Source organism: Lemur catta, chromosome 13 (assembly GCF_020740605.2).
Source record: "Lemur catta isolate mLemCat1 chromosome 13, mLemCat1.pri, whole genome shotgun sequence".
NCBI classification, from domain to species: domain Eukaryota; kingdom Metazoa; phylum Chordata; class Mammalia; order Primates; family Lemuridae; genus Lemur; species Lemur catta.
The window spans coordinates 22,664,223-22,686,651 of NC_059140.1; the positions used below are offsets into that span (position 1 = coordinate 22,664,223).

The 22,429-nt window shown below is 38.8% G+C and overlaps 1 protein-coding gene across 1 annotated transcript in view; it reads right to left on the reverse strand.

The window, feature by feature from the left end:
• Nucleotides 1-22,429, reverse strand: part of UBAC2 (UBA domain containing 2) — a 174,994-nt gene that overhangs the window by 49,282 nt on the left and 103,283 nt on the right. Inside the window, exons 5-6 of the mRNA XM_045567087.1 lie at nt 19,455-19,578; nt 15,662-15,709 (exon numbers count right to left, since the gene is read on the reverse strand). Of these exons, the coding sequence (XP_045423043.1) occupies nt 15,662-15,709; nt 19,455-19,578 (172 nt within the window). The remainder of the gene's footprint in view (nt 1-15,661; nt 15,710-19,454; nt 19,579-22,429) is intronic.

A 22,429-nucleotide genomic window follows, 5' to 3' on the forward strand; every position in this document is an offset into this window, starting at 1 on the left:
TTATAAACTCAACAATACAGTGTTGGTTTTGATTTTAAAATTCACTTATTTTTAAAGAATATAATGAAAATGCAGAGCTTTGTCTGTACTTATTAAGGAGTTCACAATTTAGCAGGGGGGTCTTAATTTTATGGAGGGAAGACAGAGATTCCTTAAAGAAACTCATGAAGGTTAAAGATCTTCATTCTACTGTCCATGTCTGTCCCTGCCCCCCTGTCATGTATACACTTACCAAATTGTGTATTCAGTTTTAGCAGGACCATCCTATGAAGAGGTAGGATGTCCTACCCAGTAATAAACAAATACATGACCACAAATCCTAGCAGGGAAATAGGGCTTTTGTGTTTATTTGCTTACATTTCCATCCTATCTATTTAAATGTAAACTCTGAGAGGGAAAGATTTTGGTTGGTTTTAATCACTACTTGGCCTCTGTAACTAGAAGGGCGCCTGGTACATAGTAAGTACTCTTTAAGTACTTGCTGGAGGGATGGTGAATACACGAATGGTCCACAAAAATAAATACATGACCTTAGACCATTTTAAGGGAAACTGGAAAGTTGCGAGTAGAAACATTCTTTTTGGTCCTAAGTTTATACTTTCCCATATGACAAAAAGGTAAAGAATTCACTTGTCCATGCCCCTGGCACACCAGCATGACCTCAAGTTGCTAAATAAAGCACTACTGCAAAATGTTCTAGATACTTGCAAAGGATAAAAACATATAGAGGTTAAAAGTTTAGTTTCCTATTGATAATCAGACCACACTATTTATGACAAGATGGGATAAAAATGATTGCATTACATTTCACCTAATTACTGCCAAAAGCTTTGAGACAGTATCACTTATTATTCTACCTTACATTTTACACATTGCTTTTTTTTTTTTGAGACAGAGTCTCGTTCTGTTGCCCGGGCTAGAGTGAGTGCCGTGGCATCAGCCTAGCTCAAGCAACCTCAAACTCCTGGGCTTAAGCGATCCTACTGCCTCAGCCTCCCGAGTAGCTGGGACTACAGGCATGCGCCACCATGCCCAGCTAATTTTTTCTATATATATTTTTAGTTGGCCATATAATTTATTTCTATTTTTAGTAGAGACGGGGTCTCACTCAGGCTGATCTCGAACTCCTGACCTCGAGCGATCCACCTGCCTCGGCCTCCCAGAGGGCTAGGATTACAGGCGTGAGCCACCGCGCCTGGCCTACACATTGCTTTTAACTTTAATTTTCATTCTCTCATAAACCTTACTTGTACTGGGTTTTCTGAATGAGAGAGTTTTCTTGACACGCACAGATCTTGTGGAAAAGAGGCTTTAAAAGAAGGCCACATGCTTGGATTTGCTTCTCAGCAGGCCAGCGGACTCTAACAAGGGGGTCTGGTAGGCTTCAGAGCTTGGGAAATCAAAGGTCTATGGAGGGGCCATAGATAGGAAGGGAGCAGTAGCACGGGCTCGGGCAGGCAAGGAGTCCATCCAGGCTGACCAGATAAAGCAAAAAGGAACAGATGGTGTGTGCCTGGGAAGACAAGCTAGAGGAATCGGAGTGCTTGGGTAACATGAATCAGGAACACTGGCCAGGAAAAGGGACAGAGATCAGACAACCAGAGAACATCTGGCCCACGTCCAGCTGAATGTCTAGGTCAAAAAGTCAGGCCATGGCTCTGGGTTAGAGGTAGGAAATCCCCATATGCCAACAGTGGGAGTTATTACCTCGTAAGTCTAACTGAGAATGAAACAACAGGAAGTCATTTTCTTTTAGGTCCCTAATAAACATGGACATTCATTACACACTTATTCAGATTATTAGTCCTTTTAGAAAGGGAATTACAAAATAACGCTCATCAGGCAAATAAAGAATTTGATTTGCTGGGCGGAAAACATGCAAAACACTCTTGATTATAGAGAGTAAATTTCAACTGTCCTCTGGTCTTGTTTAGTATTAGCCTGAAACCACAGCAGGCAGGGGTGAGAAACCATGACCTGGCAGTGATACCCAGGTGTTGATCTCTTTCTCCCGCCAACTGTGGCTGAACAAAAACCCACAAGGCAAGCTGCACGGCCTGGGTCCCTGTGGGTGACAGTATCCATGTCCAAGAAACCTACCATCTAATGGGCAACAGGAGAAACACTAGTGCTGCTTTTCCAGGGTAATGACACTGCCTTTGCATGACAGCGGTGCGCCAACGGAACAGACGTCCCCTTGCACGTGGGCCTCAGCACAAAGACTTCATATGCACTCAAGGTCCACTGAGGCCTCATTTATTCATTGAACAAAAATTCACTGAATGCTAATATATGCCAGGCTGTGTTTTTAACATTGGAACACAGTAGGGAGCAAAACAGAAAAATCCCTGCTGTAATCGATCTTATATTTTTCTATTCCTTCTTTTGCACTGAAAATGTTAAAGAAAGAATGAAGGAACTTTGTAAATTCTGTAATTTATGACCCAGAGAATCTGTATGCAAATTAGGGATACTGAAAGTTATTTCTGCCATTTATGACAAAGATTATTCTTTTCATGACAGACAGAACCATGTGCCTTTGGCAGTTACTGTAAGAGTCTTGTTGTGTTATTCTTTAAGTGCAGAACTGAATCAGACTGAACTCTCTATAGCTCTTCTCGCTCTTTCATATGAGGGAAGAAGAAGGATATTAACCTAAAAGATAATTGAGGTATCCAGTTAAAACACTGGATACCCTTTTGATTCTTGGGAAATTGAACTGGAATAGAGACAGAATTAATCAGATCAGAGATTATTTCTCACAAATTGTTTCAGAAAGCTGCTCTAAGCTTTTCCCTTTAGAAAATCATGCATCAGGAGAATTAGGTCAACTGTGCAAAGCAGACAACTTTGAACTACAGTGCCTTAAATATAACAGTTTATTTCTCCCTCATGTTAAATAAAGCTCCAACTACACACACACACACACACACACACACACACACACACACACACACACACACATATTTTTGAGACAGAGTCTCACTCTGTTGCCCAGGGTAGAGTGCAGTGGCGCCATCATAGGTCACAGCAACCTCAAACTCCTGGGCTCAAGCCATCCACCTGCCTCTGCCTCCCGAGTAGCTGGGACTATTGGTGTGTACCACCATGCATGGTTAATTTTTCTATTATTTTAGTAGAGACGGGGTCTTGCTCTTGCTCAGGCTGGTCTTGAACTCCTGAGCTCAAGCAATCCTCCCACCTTGGCCTCCCAGAGTGCTAGAATTACAGACATGAGCCACTGTGCCCAGCCAAAAAGCTCCAACCATCTTAACTGTATTCTAGGCAACAAGAAAAAATAAGGACAAAAAGGACAAAAGGCTACTTTAAGGAGCCTTCCCAGAAGTCTCACCAATATGTATGTTTACAGCTTACTGGCCAGGATGCCAGGACTTAGTCAAATGGTCACACCTAGATGCAAAGGAGACTGGGCAATGTGATCTTTCAGTTGGAGCCACTGCTGTCCCAAATAAAATGAAGCTTCTGTTAGTAAGAAAAAAATACATTAGGAGGCAGCTAGAGTCTTTAGCACATGGAGAAAGCTTATATGTAAACAAATACCTTCTAATCCTCTTTTAAGAAGGAGACTATCCACCTATAAAGTTATGTCTATTTTTATAAACTGATTCAACAAACTAAAAATTAAGTGGAAAATGGGCTTATGATGATTTTGTTTCTCACACTGGACTAAAAATGAACTAAAAGTGAATGTGAAGACTTAGAAAGATTTGTGGATTTACAGATATAGACTCAATGGTGAAAAACTCAATGCTTTCAATCTAACATCAGGAAGAAGGCAAGAATGTCCATTCACCACTTTTATTTAACACTGTACTAGAGGTCTTAGCTAGTGTAGTAAGGCAAGAAAAATAAAAGGCACAGATTGAAAAGCAGTAAAACATAAAAACATATAAAACTTATTTCCTGATGACATGATCATGTATAGAACACCCTAAGGAATCTACAGAAAAGCTACCAGAAATAATATACAAATTCAGCAAAGTTGTAGGTTACAAGAACAATATACAGATATCAACTGTATTTCTATACACTAGCAATAAACAATTGGGAAAAAAGTATTAAAACTCCATTTATAATGGCATCAAAACCCAGAATTACTTAGGAATACATTTAATGAACGATGTACGTGGTCTGTACTTTGAAAATTTAAAAATTACGAGGAGGAATTAAAGAAGAGCTAAATAAATATAGAGACACATCATGTTCATGAATTGGAAGACTCAATATTGTTAAAATGGTTGTATTAGCTGTCGATTACTGAGAAACAAATTACCTAAAACTCAATGGCTTAAAACAATAAGCATTTATTATTTACACAGTTTCTGTGGGTTAAGCATGTGGCAGTAGCTTAGTTGAGTGGTTATGGCTCAAGGTCTCCCAGGAGGCTAGAGTCAAGATGTCAGCCTACCTGTTTTCATCTGAAGACTAGACTGGGGCTGGAGGATGACCTTCCAAGGTGGCTCAAATACACACCTGGCATGTTAGTGCTGATTACTGGCAGGAAGCCACAGTTGTTGGTCATGTGGAACTCTCCATAGGCCTGCTTCAATGTCCTCATGACATGGCATAAGGCATCCCCAAGAGCAAGTTACTCAAGAGGGAGCAAGATTGAAGGAACTGTGTCTTTTATGACCTGCCCTTGGGAGTCACATTCCATCATTTTTGCCACGTTCTGCCCATTTTAAATTAGTCACTAAGGTACAGTCCATACTCTAGGGGAGGGGAAATAAGTTCACCTCTTAAGTATAAAAGAATTTCTGGACATATTTTAGAACTATCACAATGGCAATTCTTCCCAAGTTTACAACAGTTTCAATGCAATCCCAAGCAAAACCTTAAGTTTTCCCTCCTTTCCTGAAGAAATTACAAACTGATCTTAAAATGCATATTAAAAGTCAATGTTTCTAAAATAAGTAAACCAGTTTTGAAAAAGAGAAACAAAGCTGGAGCACTTACATTGCCTGATTTCAAGACCTACCATGAAGCTGTATTGATCAAGACAGTGTGGGACTGGCACAAGGATAGACATACAGATAACTGGGATAGAAAAGAGAGTCGATAAATGGACCCACACTTGTCAACTGGGTTTTGACAGTGGTGTCAAGGTAATACAATGGAGAGGAGTCTTTTCAATAATTGGTGATGGAACAATTGGATATCTGTGTGGAAAAAAATCTCAACCCTCACCTCACAAGAATTACACTCAACCTGGATCACAGACCTAAATGTAATAGCAAAAACTATTAAATTCTATAAGAAAATATAGGAGAAAATCTTTGTGACATTGGATTAGCAAAGATTTCCTAAATAGGACATCCAAAGCTATTTTAAAAATTGGTAATAATGAATTAATCAAGATTTTAAAATTTTGCTCTTTGAAAGACATAGTTAATGGAATAGACAGGCAAGCTACATATTGGGATAAAATGTTTACAAAACATGCCCAACAAAGGGCATATATTCAGAATATACAAAGAATTCTTTGAACTCAATTAGAAGTCAAATAACCCAATGAAAAAAATGGGCAAAAGATTTGCACAGATACCTCACAAAAGATATGCAAATGGCCACTAAGCACATAAAAAGATGCTCAATATCACTAATCATTGGAGAAATACAAATTAAAACTACAAGATACCACTACACACCCACTAGCGTGCCTAAAAGTAAAATGACTGACAATACCAAGTGTTGACAAGAAGGTGGAGCATTTGGAACTTCGAACCATTGATGGTAAAAATGCAAAATGGTATAGCCACTTTTTAAAATAATGTTAAATATACACTTATTACGTGACCCAGCAATTCCACTCCTAAAGAAGTGAAAACATGTCTAAAGACAAATGTGTACATAGATGTTCACAGCAGCATTATTCATAATAACCCAAATCTGGAAGCAACCCGTATGTCCATCAACTGGGGAATGGATAAACAAATTGTGGTGCATCTATACTACAGATTCATACTTACATAATAAGAAATGCAATATTAATAAATGAATCTCAACAGAAGTTCATAGATGAATCTCAAAAACATGTTAAGTGAAAGAAAACACAGAAGACTTCATACTATATGATACCAAGTATATGAAGTTCTAGAAAAGGCAAAACTATAATGACATGAAGATTGGTGGTAACCTGAGGCTGGCAGTTGAATGTGGGGATAAGAGAGCAAAAGGACATACATGAAGAAACTTTTCAAGGTGAGGAGACTGTTTTGTATCTTGACTGTGGTGGTGGATACACAACTATATTCAACTACCAAAGTTCGGCAAACTACACTTAAAATTGAATTCTATTGTACATAAATAACATCTTAATAAAAGACAAAAAGAATTTTTCATAAAAGTGAATGTGATGATTGAGAAAGATCTACACATGTGTAGACACAAATTTTCTTTTAAATTTTATAAAAGAGGTGGGATTTTAGCAGAATAAAAACAATTTTTTAACAAGAAACTTCCGATACCTTAAAAATGTTCCCAGATATCCATATAAATAAGACTTTTGACAACATGCTATCCTGCTGTATATAAATAATGAATCAATTCAAAACAACATGTATTGATTTTACCACAGCCCTCTCCCAGAGGTTATCATCAAGATAGAAGAGATATATCAACACCATCAGCCCCAAAGAGAAAGGAACACTGGATATTTCTATTAAAAAAAAGAAAAAAGACAGTTTAAAGAGATAATCAAAACTGATTCAAGACTTTCAGTCTTGTGATAGGAAGACAATGTGAGGGCCCCATGGGAAAATGCTCTGTGCTGCAACTGACACGACCATCTACCGGTAATCTCCACGAGTAAAAACACGGGTGCTTCTTGGTCACCCCCCTTCCTTATCTCCATTTCTTCTTCCTTTAATCAGCAGCACTACTAAACCAGCCTAATATATTTTAAATTATTGTTTAAGTTTTCCCTAAACCATTCTTTACTTAAGATTCTTGTACATGGGACGGGCGCGGTGGCTCATGCCTGTAATCCTAACACTCTGGGAGGCTGAGGCGGGCAGATCGTTGGAGCTCAGGAGTTCGAGACCAGCCTGAGCGAGAGCGAGACCCCGTCTCTACTAAAAATAGAAAGAAATTATATGGGCAGCTAAAAGAAAGAAAGAAAGAAAAGAAAAAGTTAGCCGGGCATGGTGGCACATGCCTGTAGTCCCAGCTACTCAGGAGGCTGAGGCAGAAGGATCGCTTGAGCCCAGGAGTTTGAGGTTGCTGTGAGCTAGGCTGATGCCACGGCACTCACTCTAGCCTGGGCAACAGAGTGAGACTCTGTCTCAAAAAAAAAGATTCTTGTACATGATAATGCAAGAAATGCAAGATGATGAGCCTTTTGAAGATGAGCTTTGAGCTACATTTTTAACCAAGTGTAGAGAAAAGACCAGTTAAGTATCTTGATGATCTTAGAAGAGAAAGCATAGCTATAGGCCTGATTCTTCCTATCAGAAAGAAAAGAAAGACTGCCAGTGAGATAAAATTTTCTTGGATATTTTTTCAGCCCACAGAATTCACAAGGAAGGCTGCAGAAAGTTGTTGATTATGACTTTTGGGGCCTCTGGGGACTTTGAAAACTTCTTCAGATCCAAGATTGCCCTCTAGAATCATGTATTCATTGATGATAAATGGGACCTCATCTTAGTGGTGTGGTTAAGGGAAGATCTCAGAACAGCCCTGTACATGTAAGCTTCCTGTGGCTGGAACAGACATGGAGAGCCTTGAAATGTGCGGTGGAAGGCACTGGACTCACTGGTCCCAGAGCAGAACACCTGCCTTTGTCTGGTTCTATCACCTATCAGTCAGGCAACCAGAACCTCAGCCTCCCCGTCTTTACAATGGGAAGCCCAGGTACTCTACCACTAGGGAGAGCATGTCAAGAACCTACTAAAGAAGTACACGTTGAAAACATCCTGATAATCACATGGTTTTATAATGTGTTATAGCACAGCATTTATTCTTTTGATAATATTGAATTTTAAAACTCAACTATTATTTACAGAATGTATATCAAATGTCAAACATTGTACTAGGCACTGTAGATTATAAAGAATACTACATAATTCCTATAAACTGGAAGACAAGGTTCCCCTACAACTCAATAGTAAAACAAACAAACAAACAAACTAACAAACTAAACAAAGAACTAATAGCCTGATTTTAAAAATGGGCTAAGGAGTTGAATAGATATTTCTCCAAAGACAACATACCAATGGCCAACAGGTATATGAAAAATGCTCAACATCACTAATCATCAGGGAAATGCAAATCAAAACCACAATGAGATATCACTTCACATCTGTTAGGATGGCTATTATCAAAAAAAAAAAAAAAAAAAAAAACAAGAAAAAAAAAGAAAAGAAAAAAAAAAACCCAAAAGACAAGTATTGGTGATGCTCTGGTGGGATTGGAACCTTGTGAACTGTTGGGGGAAATGCAAATGGTACAATAGCTATGGAAAATGGCATGGAGGTTCCTCAAAACGTTAAAAATAGAACTATCATATGACCTAGTAATCCCACTATTAGGTATATATCCAAAAGAATTGAATCAGGATGTCAAAGAGATACCCACACTCCCATGTTCATTGCAGCATTATTCATTACTGCAGCAATAGCCAAGATGTGGAAACAACCTAGTGTCCACTGACAGATGACTGGATGAAGATAATGAGGTATATGCACACAATGGAATACTATTCAGACTTAAAAAGGAAGGAAATTCTGCAATATGCAACAGCATGGATGAGCACCTTATACTAAGTGAAACAAGCCAGTCACAGAAAGACAAATACTGCATGATTCCACTTACATGAGGTATATAAGTTAGTCAAATTCAGAGACTCAGAGGATGGAATGGTGGTTGCCAGGGCCTGAGGGGAGGGGAAAAGAGGAGTCACTAATCAACTGCCATAAAGTTTCAGTCAAGATGAATAAGATCTAGAGATCTGCAGTATAACACTGTACCTATCATCAACAATAATGTATTGTACACTTAAAATTTTGTTAACAGTGCAGATCTCATTAAGTATTCTCACTAAGATAAGTAAGATTATATATATATATAAAGACAGACAGGACTGACTCAGAAAACACATGAGTCAGGACTTAGATGAATAGAATTTTCCAGGAGAAGAGATATGTGGGTGAAAGAGGGGATACAGTTGGAAGAAACTACAAAGCTATCTTTTAAGAGCATAGACATAAAGCTGCTACCTACATTTGAATCCTGTCTCCACTACTTATCAGCTTGTGTACTTAGCAAATTACAGTTATGTGTTGCTCAACAAGAGGGATACATTATGAGAAATGTGCCCTTGGGGAATTGTGTCATTGTGCCAACATCATAGAGTGTACATACACAAACCTGGATGGTATATTTTCATTCATAGATATATTTTTTCATATGGAAAACCAAATGTCCCAGCACCATTCCTGAACATCAACCATCTCCCCTACTTGATCTGCAATGCTAATATCAAGTGCCACATATCAGGTTTCTACATATGCTCCATTATAATCTATGGAGCCACCATCATAAACGCAGTCCATCATTTACTGAAACATCGTTATGTAGTGCATGACTGTACTTAATTTCTGTGTCTCAGTTTCTTCATCTATAAAATAGAATAGTTCTTAGTTCATCAGGTTTTTATGAAGACTAATTAATATAATATTCGTAAAGTGCTTAGAAAAGAGCCCTATTAGTTTTTCTCTAGGTTATACTGTGGGAAGAAATTATCCCAAATTTCAGTATCTTATAACAAAGATTTACTTGTTGTTCATGTTACATGTTGGCTATAGCTCTGCTCCATGTGTCTACTTCATTCTGGGGTCTGAAGGAGCAGCCTCTCTCTCTCTGACCTGTGCTTTTCTCATGGCAAAGGGAATAGGGCAATGGTGGAACCACACAATGGTTCTCCAAGCTTCTGCTTGGGTAAAGCATTTGTCACTTCTGGTCATATTTCAGTGGCTAATATAAGTCACAGAACAAAGCCTGATGTCAACAGGCCACACAGGGCCCTATATAAGGAGAGGCCCAGTAAAGAGGGGCAGAAAATATTTTGAACAAATGTATTTGAACAAAAATATTAGAACAAATAATATAATGTACCACAAGTGCCTGGTACACAGTAAATACCATGTGTGTGCTAAACAAAAATAAGAGATTGCACATTAGCACAGAATCCTGAGAATGAGATATTTAGGAACAGTCAAATGTTCAGTGTCGAAGTATATGGTACACAGGGGTGACAGTGGTATGTGAGGAGGTCAAATTTTGAAAGGCTCTGAAAGAAGGTTAGGTTTTTGCCTACAGGTAGACGATAAATTGCAATAATAAAAAATTTTTACAGTTATTTTTAATAAATTTTATAAGGTACTTCTGTCTGCCAGCTTTATTAAGGCATTGGCATAATTTCATTTAAAAATCACATATCTACTAGTCACTGCCTCCCTGTGTAATACCTGTCAGCCTGGGACTGAGTTGCGATTGCCGTAACAAGGAAGAATATATGGAAGGTTTCTTCCAGTTGGCTCAGGCTCCCTGAGGTCAGGATAGGGGAAGGTGGCATAGAAAGGGAGGGAGGAAAGAGAGAAGAAGAGAAAGGTTATGGATGGATCGATGCGAGCGTGATTGTGAGTGTGTGTGATGTACAATGGACTATAAGCACTTAATTCAGTGCTGGCATCACACTTGCTATTTTAATTATAAAAGGGTGAAAGCACCCTCCCAGTACGGATATTTCCTAAGGACCTGCTGGCTGTCTTCTATTATATTTTATTTCTACACGTGGTCCTTTCACGAGTCCCACCACCCTCATGGCTTTAGTCAATCTCAATTTTTCTTTGCAGCTTCTGTCCTCATTTTCAATGAACTGCTAGAAAATAATCTGAATCGCTAAAATTTAACTGGAAGCCTTGAGCATCAGGTGAATTATCTGACCTGCTACCCTGTACCCCTCTTTGGTCAATTTGGAGAAGAAATCTAAGGGGGGAAAGGTTAAATAGGAAAACAGGCAGCAGGGAGAGAAGAGGAAGAGGTGCGCAAGTAGGGGAGGCACAGGGGACTCCGCATATCATCATCATTCACCAGGGAGCAGGCCAGGGCCTGAAAACATACTCCAGGGAGTTTATACTTCCACAGGAGAGTATGCTATTTCCATTTCTTCATAGTTACTACAAGACAGTGCTTTATTTTTTGTCTTTAAAACTATTGTGGGGGGGGGAGAAAGAAAGGCAAATCAGAGCCCACAAATAAACTGTCCCGACTCCTTACAGATGACTCATTTTCCCTTCCCCCTTCTGTGATTTACAAACTCTCATAAGACTTCTATAATCTTGCACCATCGCCAAGTGTTTTTGCTCAAAAAACATTAAAGATCCCACTGCTAACAGACAACAATCCAAACTCAGACCACATTCAAAGTCCTAAATAATCTGTTGTCAATCTAAATTCTAATCTTATTATTGGGTGGAACAGATTTTTTTTCGCACTAAGGTTGCCTGATCACAAGATAAGCACAGTCTGATATATGGTAGGGAACAAGTAACAACTGCAAGAAATGGGTACAGTGAAGGGCTGTGTTGAAGGGAGAAGCCTGGAGTCTGATGCCTGTCTATTAATTCACTCTCAAACAGCTTAAAAGAGGACCAAATAATGATAAAGGTTTGAAGTGTAAAAGTAGAAGATTGGCAAAACCAGGCTCTTTCTATTTTAATCATGCCGGAATCAGATCAGGCCTGAGACCTCAGCTTCTGAGAATTAGGGTACATCCCAGTGGTAATGACTCATTATTATGATTCATAAAACTGCAGAAAATGAAGAAGTACTGGGATATAGATGCCTCAATGGCTCTCTGCAGAACCACAAAAAAAGAATCTAAATAAAGTTCAATAAGTGAGCAATACTTTCTTTAAGGAAAAGAAAGCATTAATGTGTAAAAAGACTACTGGAATTGTGAATATTTAAAGAGTGGCCTAAATTTTTGAAGGTCTCTCATAAGACATTAAGAACAGTTGAGCATGGTGGTGCTAATACGATGGAAGCAGGTATTTACTCGTATTTCATGCCAAAACTTTTGAAGTACTCCTTAAACTGAAATATTGTAGCCAAATCAAATATGTCAGTTGGCTACAATAACCAAGCTTCCAGTTATAATTTTGTAACTTTTCATGAAGTCATTTTTTAAATATTAAATGTTTTTATTAAAAATCAGAGCTGTCAAAGGAGGGACGGGGCAACACAAAAACATTTATCAACAATACATGCGAGTAATCTCAAAGTAATCTTTAAGCACAACTGAATGTCCCTCACCTTTCCTGGGCAGGAGTTGGAATCTCTGCTGGATCACAGGACGGACATGAAGAGTGACAGCTGTTCTAGATAAACTAACTTATTGCTCCTGGTAATGCTCCTGGTAAGCTAAAAACTATGTTCCCCCTCAACTCAGGAAAATAATTTAGTCCTCATCCTTTTCTGTGACATCACTGAAGACAGAAAGTGGGCTCCAAACTAGTAAAATACTGTACTGATGTAATTTATCAACCTCTTCTTTTAATCAGTGGGATATTTTAAAGTTATATATTCAGAGACATCTATAATTATGCAAGAATGAGGGACAAAAGAAGAGATAAAAACTAGCTTAACCAAAGTAAATCAACCAATAACTAACTAAATAAAATAAACTAAACCCAAAGTTGGCAGCTTTCCAGAAAAGCATGAGTAAAGTTTTTGGTTTCTATGACAGCAGGTAACAAATGACTTGTGTCTCACACAAGTTATCTTTGTGAGAAGAGCTCTTTCTCTTAAAAAAAAAAAGGAAAAAAAATTGCCAGATTGAATTCCTTAACACATAATTAGGTGAACAATTGGTTTCAATGCTAAAAGGTGAAATTTCATCAATAAGTTTTGTAACATTCCCCCAAAACACTGAATACCTATGTATACATTTCTTTTGGGTAGTAAGAATTTCATTTTTTTTTTTGTATTTTATTTAATTTAGCAAAAAAACAAAAAAAATGGGAAGTCACTTGATCTATACAGGAAGAGAAGTCATGTTGCACAAGAGACATCTAGAATAGGCAAACTGTGGCTCTGTGAATCTCAGACTTGGATCCTACAGTCAATGCTATGTACTATTCACAAATAATTTTGATATCATCCTTTATAACCATCCTTGTCTAAAGTATACCATATTATACTAAATATTTCATAGTAAAAATGTAGATTTTCTAGACAAAGTCATAAAGAAAATATTCATTAAGTTCAAAACAAGCACCAGCATTTACATATAGCAAGTAGGAAGACTGGCTATGATTATCATTGATATCAATCATTTTAAATAAACATAGTGTCATTCAATTCAAACAATTAATATGAAGATTTATCAGATTTTTGATCATGGTAGGAGGTCAATAACTTTGGCTGAATCAATACTGTAAAAGGTGAAAAATTCAGCTGGCTCAGAGATATTTATTATTAGGAGGACTCTTTAAAATTCTTTTTTTTTTTTTTCTTTTTGAGACAGAGTCTCGCTCTGTTGCTCAGGGTGGACTGCTGTGGCGTTAGCCTAGCTCATAGCAACTTCAAACTCCTGGGCTTAAGCGATCCTCTGCCTCAGATTCCTGAGTAGTTGGGACTACAGGTGCGCACCACCACGCCTGGCTAATTTTTTCTGTTTTTAGTAGAGATGGGTCTCGCTCTTGCTCAGGCTGGTCTCGAACTCCTGACCTCAAGTGATCCTCCCACCTGGGCCTCCCAGAGTGCTAGGATTACACAGGCATGAGCCACCGCGCCTGGCCACTAGGTCTCTTTAAAATTCTAAATCATCTTGGAATTATATTCCAAACACAGTGCAATTCTATTCACCCTTCTGAAACAAGGGATTTTTATGGTAAAAATTCTCGTTTAAACTTCTGATTCCTTTAAAAAAGTTAAAACAGGCACCTTACTACCTGTCAAACATGTGTACTAAAAAAGACTCTGACCATAATATGCATATTTTAGATTTTAAAAAGACTACAAAGAGATGAAAAATGCCACCTCCAATGCTAGAGCATTGAATATCATGAAATGAAACTTTCTGAGGTGATAGCAAGCACTTAATTTAAAACCAGGAGTCTAAAACCAGAATCAATAAAGAAAATGGAATGTTTTAAAACAAATGAGTCACATAATGAGTTACTAAAGAAGGGTATGAATATTGAGAGCAAATTAATTAATAGTAAACTAACACAAAGAAATAGCATACAATAAGGTATTTTAATATTTGAATGCTTTAGGAAAATATTTTATAAAGGACTCAAAACCATCACTGCTAAGTGAAATAAAATATACCATGGAAGAAATAGTAAATTTTCAGACTGCTGTCATTATCATAGATAGCAATGAGCTCCCTAGTTGTTGTCCTTAGGCTGGCTAAGCCACCCTCAATCTAGCTGGCAGTTCAAGTGGGGACCAGACTACCAAGAGAGAGCACGGCAACTGTACCTCAGGCTGACCCCAGGATGTCCCTGAGCCACCACAAGTCTTAAGAGTACCAGATGGATGGCCAGGTGCTTTGAAGGCCTCACAGTAGGGTTCAGCTCTGTGGTCCTGAAGCAAATCAGGTATTTGGATAGGTAGGAAAATACTGAGAGAGGGGAAGACAAAGTGGCTTCGAGCCCCAGAACGGCTGGAAGCACATCAGCTGTGGAGAACAAAGGCTCAAGTTCTCTATGAAAAGAATGAACACAGAAAAGGAATAAAATAGCTTAAAGGAAGGAGAGGTGAACAGGCATAAAGAATGACACATTGGCCCAAAACACCAGTAGTTCACCTAAGAAACAAGGACAAATAGTGATAATTTACTTAAAATGTCTGTAGTGGAATGCACAGTTGTTTCCAGAGCCTTTCCCTTTGATGTTATACATATTTCTATGAATCCACTCTGTAATTTTCTTAGTCTTTTCTAAGAAAGAAATTAAAACTATACTCTATACACACTAGTTATGAATTTATTTTTCTATATCTGGAGGTTCAAATTTAAGTCAGGGATGAAGAATAAAACTCAACTTTATGCTCTAAATTCCTTTTCAAATACCTAATACAGAGTTTAAGTTAAATGCTTATTATTAAAATAAAATAGCATAGGGAGGGGCGAGATGAAAAATTCCAGCACAGAACGAGGAGTCCCCAAATGCTCTGGTTCATTCCCTTCTGCTGCAATGAGTCTGCCGTCAGGTCCAATGCACCTGACTTTCCAGTTAGCCCTATTTTTTTTCCTTGCATGATAATGTCTCTTTAAAAAACAAGCAGAACATCCCCTTATTTTTAGTAACTCCAACTTCTTCATTTTTGATCATTTTTTTCTTACTATGAAATAGACTACTAATGTCATTTAAAAACAACACTCACAAAAAATTCAGCTACAACTTTCATCAAAATTACCTTGAAAACTGAGATAACTGGTCTCCTTTGTCTTAATTTTCCATGTGATTGGCCCTTTTTAATCACTAAGGAAGTAGCACTGAGCCAGACCTGACATGGTTAAAAGAATGTTGGAGACAGTTGAACATGAGCCACAATCTAAAAATGAGTTTCTCCCTAATGTTTTTTCAGAAGAGAGTGGGAATTGGGAGCAAGGAAAAATCACACTTACAAGTCCACTTATGGCTACAATCCAGATGTAGGAACCAGAGGTGAAAAGCTATAAAAGAAAAAAAAAAGGCAACTAAAAATGAAATTCAACTGCCAGTTATAACACACTTACTTTTACATAACTATAGTCATGACCATTTATATTAAATATTAAATATATATGCCATAATACAGATAAGCAAATACAAATTAATAAATATCAATTCTATTATTTAAAAGAAAATGTTACTATTATTACTTTTTTTTTAAATCAAGACTTCAGACTTTGTATAGCTTAAAACAGATTGGTTGGACCTGGCCCACTTCCACGCAAAGAAAAGTAAGTGAAATTCAAGCATATTCTTATTTATAAATGGGCATCAATTGATTTAAACAAAGTAAAATACTACATATATAAAATTATTAGAATTAACAACATACAAAACACGTGGCCATCATCCCATGCTTGGTGTTAGGTATGGTATCTATTTACATAATTTTCTCATTTTAATTTCTTAATCATTGTTACTCTATATTTAGATGGGAAGGATTCTGTCAGCCAATAGGTCCATGTCCAATGCCTACCCTTCCTAAATACTGATATGCTCATTATAGCTCACCCAAGGAAAAGCAAACTAAGGAACAATAACAAAGTTAATTAATGGCAAAAGTAATTAGATTTAGATCTCATGAAATCTTTTCCTTTGTTTTCCATATCATTTATATCTGAGAATTGTGCTCAGGGTTTAAAAAAAAAAATAATAAGGCATTTCAAAGTGTCCCTGCAGGAAAGCAATGATTTGTGGCCTATTGATTGGGAGTTTAAGGACTTCTGATGCAGAGGAAGAAGTGGGACACTGAGGCAGGATAGCTTAGGTTCACTGCAGATGCTGTGCTGGATGAAAATCTCAAAGTTCTGCACATTTACCAAGGACACACAGAAAGAATTCAGACACAGAAGGTAAGAGTTGACAACATACAGATAAAAAACAGGCTGGCAAGCTTTAGTCCTAGCTCACCTAGAAATGAGCATGGTCTGCAACTTTAAATTTGATCCTCTGGTCTAGCCTGGATGCTTGTTTAGCATAAATAACTCATAATAGCAAGGATGAGAATAATGTAGACAAATATTTTGCTGTAGTTTTCTTGTAAAAATAGAAAGAATAATAAACTAGCTAACACTTTCTATGTGCCTGGCATTGCCCTCAAGGCTTTTCATATGCTTAACTCACTGAATCCTCCTCACCTGATGAGGGAAGTTCACTTGGTTTTACCAAGAGAAAACCTGGCAGTTAAGTAATCTGCCTCGGGTCCACAGCTAGTAGGTGGGGCTGGGAGTGTATCCAGGTAGTCTGGCTCCACAGCCCATGCTCCTCACTCCACTATGTCTCATACACAAGTAAAAAGAGCATATCATTTTGTCAGTTAAAAAAAAATGATCTCCTCTGGACTCTTAAGCCCCTCATCTTATCATGTTTGGTCCTAATTGGGTCTGCTTACATTCTGACAGCATGTGTTTTCTCACCGCTGGGCTCCCTGGGGACAGGTGCCATGTCTCATACTTCATTGCATCCTCCATAGCCCCAGCACAGGGCATGACAGGACTGGCTCTCAAGCCATTTGTTATGTAAATGACCCTTAACAAGCACTTTGACTCTTCTGATTATGATGAAAGTCATTAGCTCATTTATTCATTCACTCAACGATGTCCTTGGCTTCAAGTAGCTGTGGTGGGGAGGGAGAAAGGCTCAGAAACGTGCGAAGGCCCAGAGGGGAAGGGGGCAGGAGAGGATGGACATTTCAGGAATGAGGAGCTCAGCCATACTCGTGGGAGCTGGGCAGGGCAGGGGGTTGGTACCGTATAGGCAAGAAGAATCCCGGCTGCCTTCCTGCTGAGGACTTGAGTTTTCAAGAAGCCAGTGAGGCTTCTCCACCTCTACCTTCTGATACTAACTTCTACCTCACAAAGTTATTGGAAATATTATGAAAATATTAGAAACTTATATTACTGTGAAAAAATACCTGTGGTAGTTGCACCTACATTTCTGCCTTTGGCGTGGCTAACAGGACACGTCCACTGTGAGCCACATAATACTGCTGAAATAGCACTAAACATGGGCTCCCGTGACGGAGGCTATGTCGCGCCTCTGTCCAACCAGGACCCCTTTTCTCCAAGAGATTAAACATACTACTTATTTTGCTTTATGCCAAAAAATACATCCACGATCTCAGAAAAACTGGTGGTAGCTATGGAAACATAAATTATTAATTAATAATTGGAGCCAATTGACTTAGCTCTTTTTATCTGTTCAGATTGCACTGAACACTTAATACTATTAGCTCTACTCCTTAAAATACCCTTGTAAGTTTTCTTGTATTATCCCCACTGTACAGATGGGGACATGGGGGCTCAGAAAAGGTAAGTGACAAAGCCAATAATTACCAGATCAAATCATTAAACCAAAGTCCATGTGGCTCCAAAGACTTTCTACAATGTCACAATGAATTCCTACTCCATAATTAATAAAACAATGCTTTTCATCTGCAAAGATTCTACCTAACTTTAGAGTTGAAAGGAACTACACTCAACATGAGGCTCAGAGGGGTCCCATGACTTCCCTGACTTGACCCAAGTCTGATGGCCAGTGAGAGCCACAGCAGGACTAGAACTTGGGTCTCCTGAGCCAGGTCCAGGATGCTTTCCCACCATTCCACACTGCCTCTGACGCAAGGCTTTAAAAAGTTAAATCTGCTACAGCAAATCCAAATCATAAGAAAAAACTATAGAAATGGACTATTTGGCTATACAAATATTAGGTAGGATAAGGGGGCGTGTAACAGTATGGTGGTTGACAGATGAAAAACAGATTTCATGAGAAACGGTCGTAAAAGTAGTAAGGAAACACCCTCCCCGGATGAGCCATTGATAGCACTTGACAGCAGACTGGAGCAGTGGGAGGAAACGCTAAAGGTTAAAAGGGGAGGGAGGAGGGCATTTTAAAGTGACACTAGTATCCGGTTTGCTATGTGTGGGATAAAGAATGTTATAAGTATTAATCAGTGGATCAAAAGGCCAGGCTATACATGGTAGCACAGGAAGCTGTAGAATAAAACTACATCAAAAGCTGCAAGAGAAAAGAAAAGTGACAAGTAGTACAAGGAGAAAACTGAAAATCGTGTGTGTCTTCTACCACAGGGCCTGGAACCCAGCAGGGAGCAATCAATATTCATTGAATATTGGTGAAGGTAACCTTTTCAGATTTAAGTCAGACAATAAGTCTCTAATGGGCTTCATGGCAAACCATGTAGCAAATGGTGACACTACCACCAAGTCCACACAGACACAGAAATAATAAAGTTGGAAATGCTTCTCAAAAACCCCAAAGCTCGGGCTGGTAAAGCATACTGGGTTTCTTTTCCAGAGATTCATTTGTGACACTGTATTCAATAAATTAATTTCATGTTGATTTTCCACCTTCTACTTTTAGATTGTTCTCATTTGTTTCCACTTCATACTATGATTTTTTTTAAAGTACTTAGATGCAATTGTACAATGAAATGAAAATATTTTCCACTGATACAAATTACAGTGAAAGCTCTTATCAGATTTCTAAAGACTATGAAAGTGTATTCTAGTACCTTCTATACCTTGATGCTCTTGTTCTGTAACACTTCCTTTGAACATTTGATATAGATCATAAGCCAAACTTATGGGGAAAAAAAAAACACACTGTTTTCAAGGAGATCAAATGAGAAAAAGACAAAAAAAAAAAAATCTGGTTAAAGAAATGTGAACATAAAAATGCATACTGTACCTGTAGTCCCAATATATAAATCAATGTCTTGTTTGTGATGGACAACGGGCCCAGAATTTGTGCCACTTGGACTCTCGGTATGGAGCAGTAAAATGGTACAAACAGAGCAAACACAGGTGCCAGGCTATGCAAACAAATAAAAAAAAAAATCACTCTAGTATAAATAGTGAATTTAAAATATGAATGGCAGATGTATATTTGAAGTAACACTGCTTATAATTTATTTCAGTCTGAAAGCTTGGTCTTAGATACACAAGTTTGTTTCCAAACATGCATCATGGCCAAAATAATTTGTACTTACATAAAACACTTAGTGAAAACTCTAATTATCCTATCCTATCCTGTGAACCGTCCCCAAACCACTGCAAAGTGGTTTAGCATCTATTAATTGATCGTGAGGCACTGTGAGAAAATTTTAAAGTGGATGCTACATTTTCTTCCCATGTACGACTAAAACTCTAATGAAAGAAACTAGACAAACCAAAAGCAACAAACATTAGAATTCTTCATGGTCAGTCAGGCGCGGTGACTCATGCCTGTAATCCTAGCATGGATTGTTTGAGCTCAGGAGTTCGAGACCAGCCTGAGCAAGAGCGAGACCCCGTCTCTACCAAAAATAGAAAGAAATTATATGGACAAGTAAAAATATATATAGAAAAAATTAGCCTGGCATGGTGGTGCATGCCTGTAGTCCCAGGTACTCGGGAGGCTGAGGCAGTAGGATTTCTCAAGCCCAGGAGTTTGAGGTTGCTGTGAGCTAGGCTGACGCCACAGCACTCTGGCCTGGGCAACAGACTGAGACTCTGTCAAAAAAAAACCAAAAAAAAAAAGAATTCTTCACGGTCAAATCCAAAAAGCCTCATCTCAGGCCTTGTCCAGTCATATGCCCCATAGCACTGACACTGTTCACCTCCTGCCTTCCCTCCCTCAAATTCCTTCCTCCTTTTGTCTGAAACCTTGTTTCTCACTGGTTTCCCAATGATTTCTCACACCACTCTCCTGCCCTCTCTGGGGTTGCATTATAGTTTGTTCTTCTTGCTCTAGTCTCTGCCTGTTAATACAATCTCAACCCGTTCTATGGCTTCAACTCAGAAAATGAAGCGAGTCCTAAAACTGCCTGCCTGCTCCTCACCCTGGCTCTGAAATTCAATTTGACACCTTCAACTTGACAAGTTCAAAAGTCACATGTGTCTTGCTACTTAAAGTCTTGCTTCTTTCTAATCCATCTCTAAACATTGTTAACAGTATTCTCCTCCCAAAACACAACGCTGATGTTACTTGCTCAAAACCCTTCCTTCCACAGACTGCCAGGATCGAAAGATGGATGATAGCACAGCAAAGCTCTGCAGTTCTTTCTTATCACTGCAGATTCCCACAACTGCCCTCCTCTCTGTCTCCCGCACCTGGCCCATCACACACAAAGCTCCCTCTCTCACACATGTACACACATGGGTGCACACATGGCTGTTCTCTGGGCATGTTAGGCTCCTTCGACTACACACTGACACAGGCTATTCTTTTGACCTAAAATATCCTTTCCACTTTCCTGCTTAGGAAACCCCTCTTGTGTGACACTGCTGAGCTCTTCTCAGAAGACTTCTTGGACTCTTCCTGGTGGTTAGTAGCTCTCCTCTTGCCCCCAAAGCTATGCCAGTTTCACAGTTTCAGTGAATCAATGAATCCAATGGGCGGTTACCAGGTCAAGGCAGGATGCCCAGCACAGGAACTGCATCTGTATCTATCAGTAAGAAGCAGTCCCTAACCTCAAGGAACTCGTTTCAGGATTGCAAACTCACATTCCTACAAGGGCTAGGCGGGGAATGTGAATGAGCAGAGTGGTTTGGGCATACATTTGAACCCATTTTTCATTAAACACTTGGCTTAATTACTTAGTCTACCTTTTATTTTCCCATTTTTTTAGGAACGGCATCAGTACAAAGAATTATCTCATTACCATAAGAAAAATGTAAGAACTGTTTTTCACTTCTACAAAGAGACGTCTTTGCTGCCATTATCATGAAAACACAGGACCCTTCTGGCCTCTTGCGCATTTTCTCATCCTTGATAGAGACTATGTTATAAAAAAAATCATTCACTGCCCTCTCAATTCTACTATTAAAAACAAAACAAAACAAAACCAACAGACACACACACACACACACACACACACACACACACACACACACACACACAGAGCAAATGTGATCAACTGCAGCCACATCAACAGGTATTGACAAGAATGTAGCAAATGCCAGAACAGGGAAAACCCCAACCAGTAAAGGTCTAAGTGCAGACACTGGTACAGAGATGGATAAGATACACCTGGCTGGCCATCTAGTGAGGAGGATGGGAGGGTCAGGGTACAGAGGGACATGCACAGCAGGCTCTTAATACACTCATCAGTCTTGAATTCCACCCTCCCCAGGCTAAGCACACCCCAGGGCAGGGAAGGAAATGTAGCCCTGGTTCTCTCAGCATCTGGCACAGGATTTGGCACAGCTTAGGAGCTCATTAAATCTGGGGCAAGGAAATAATCCTTATTCTTGAACAACTGGATGACCCATATTTTAATTAACTATATGGGGTTTTCAAAAATCTCCCACTAGATTATTAATTTAGAGAGAAAGCACCACATTTTATTGAGCTTTGCCCCTTTCTAGTGCCTAATGCAGACTCTTACACATAATCCAATTCGATATTTGCTGGATTAAAAAAAATTAACAAAAGTAATTTCTAAATACTACACAAAAGAACTGCTTTTGTCCAATTCTAAACCCAATTAAAACAGCTGTGCCTTCTTGTCATTGAAAAGTACAAGTTAGTCACCCCTGGACTTAAGATCCTTGACTACCCTCCTTAGAGCAAAGGCCAAGCTCATGACAAAGACTTGTGAGGACCTGAATCCTGCACCTCTCCCATCTTCTGCTCTGTGGAGCAGCACCTTCCCAGAGAAGCCCCCTGACCACCACACTTCA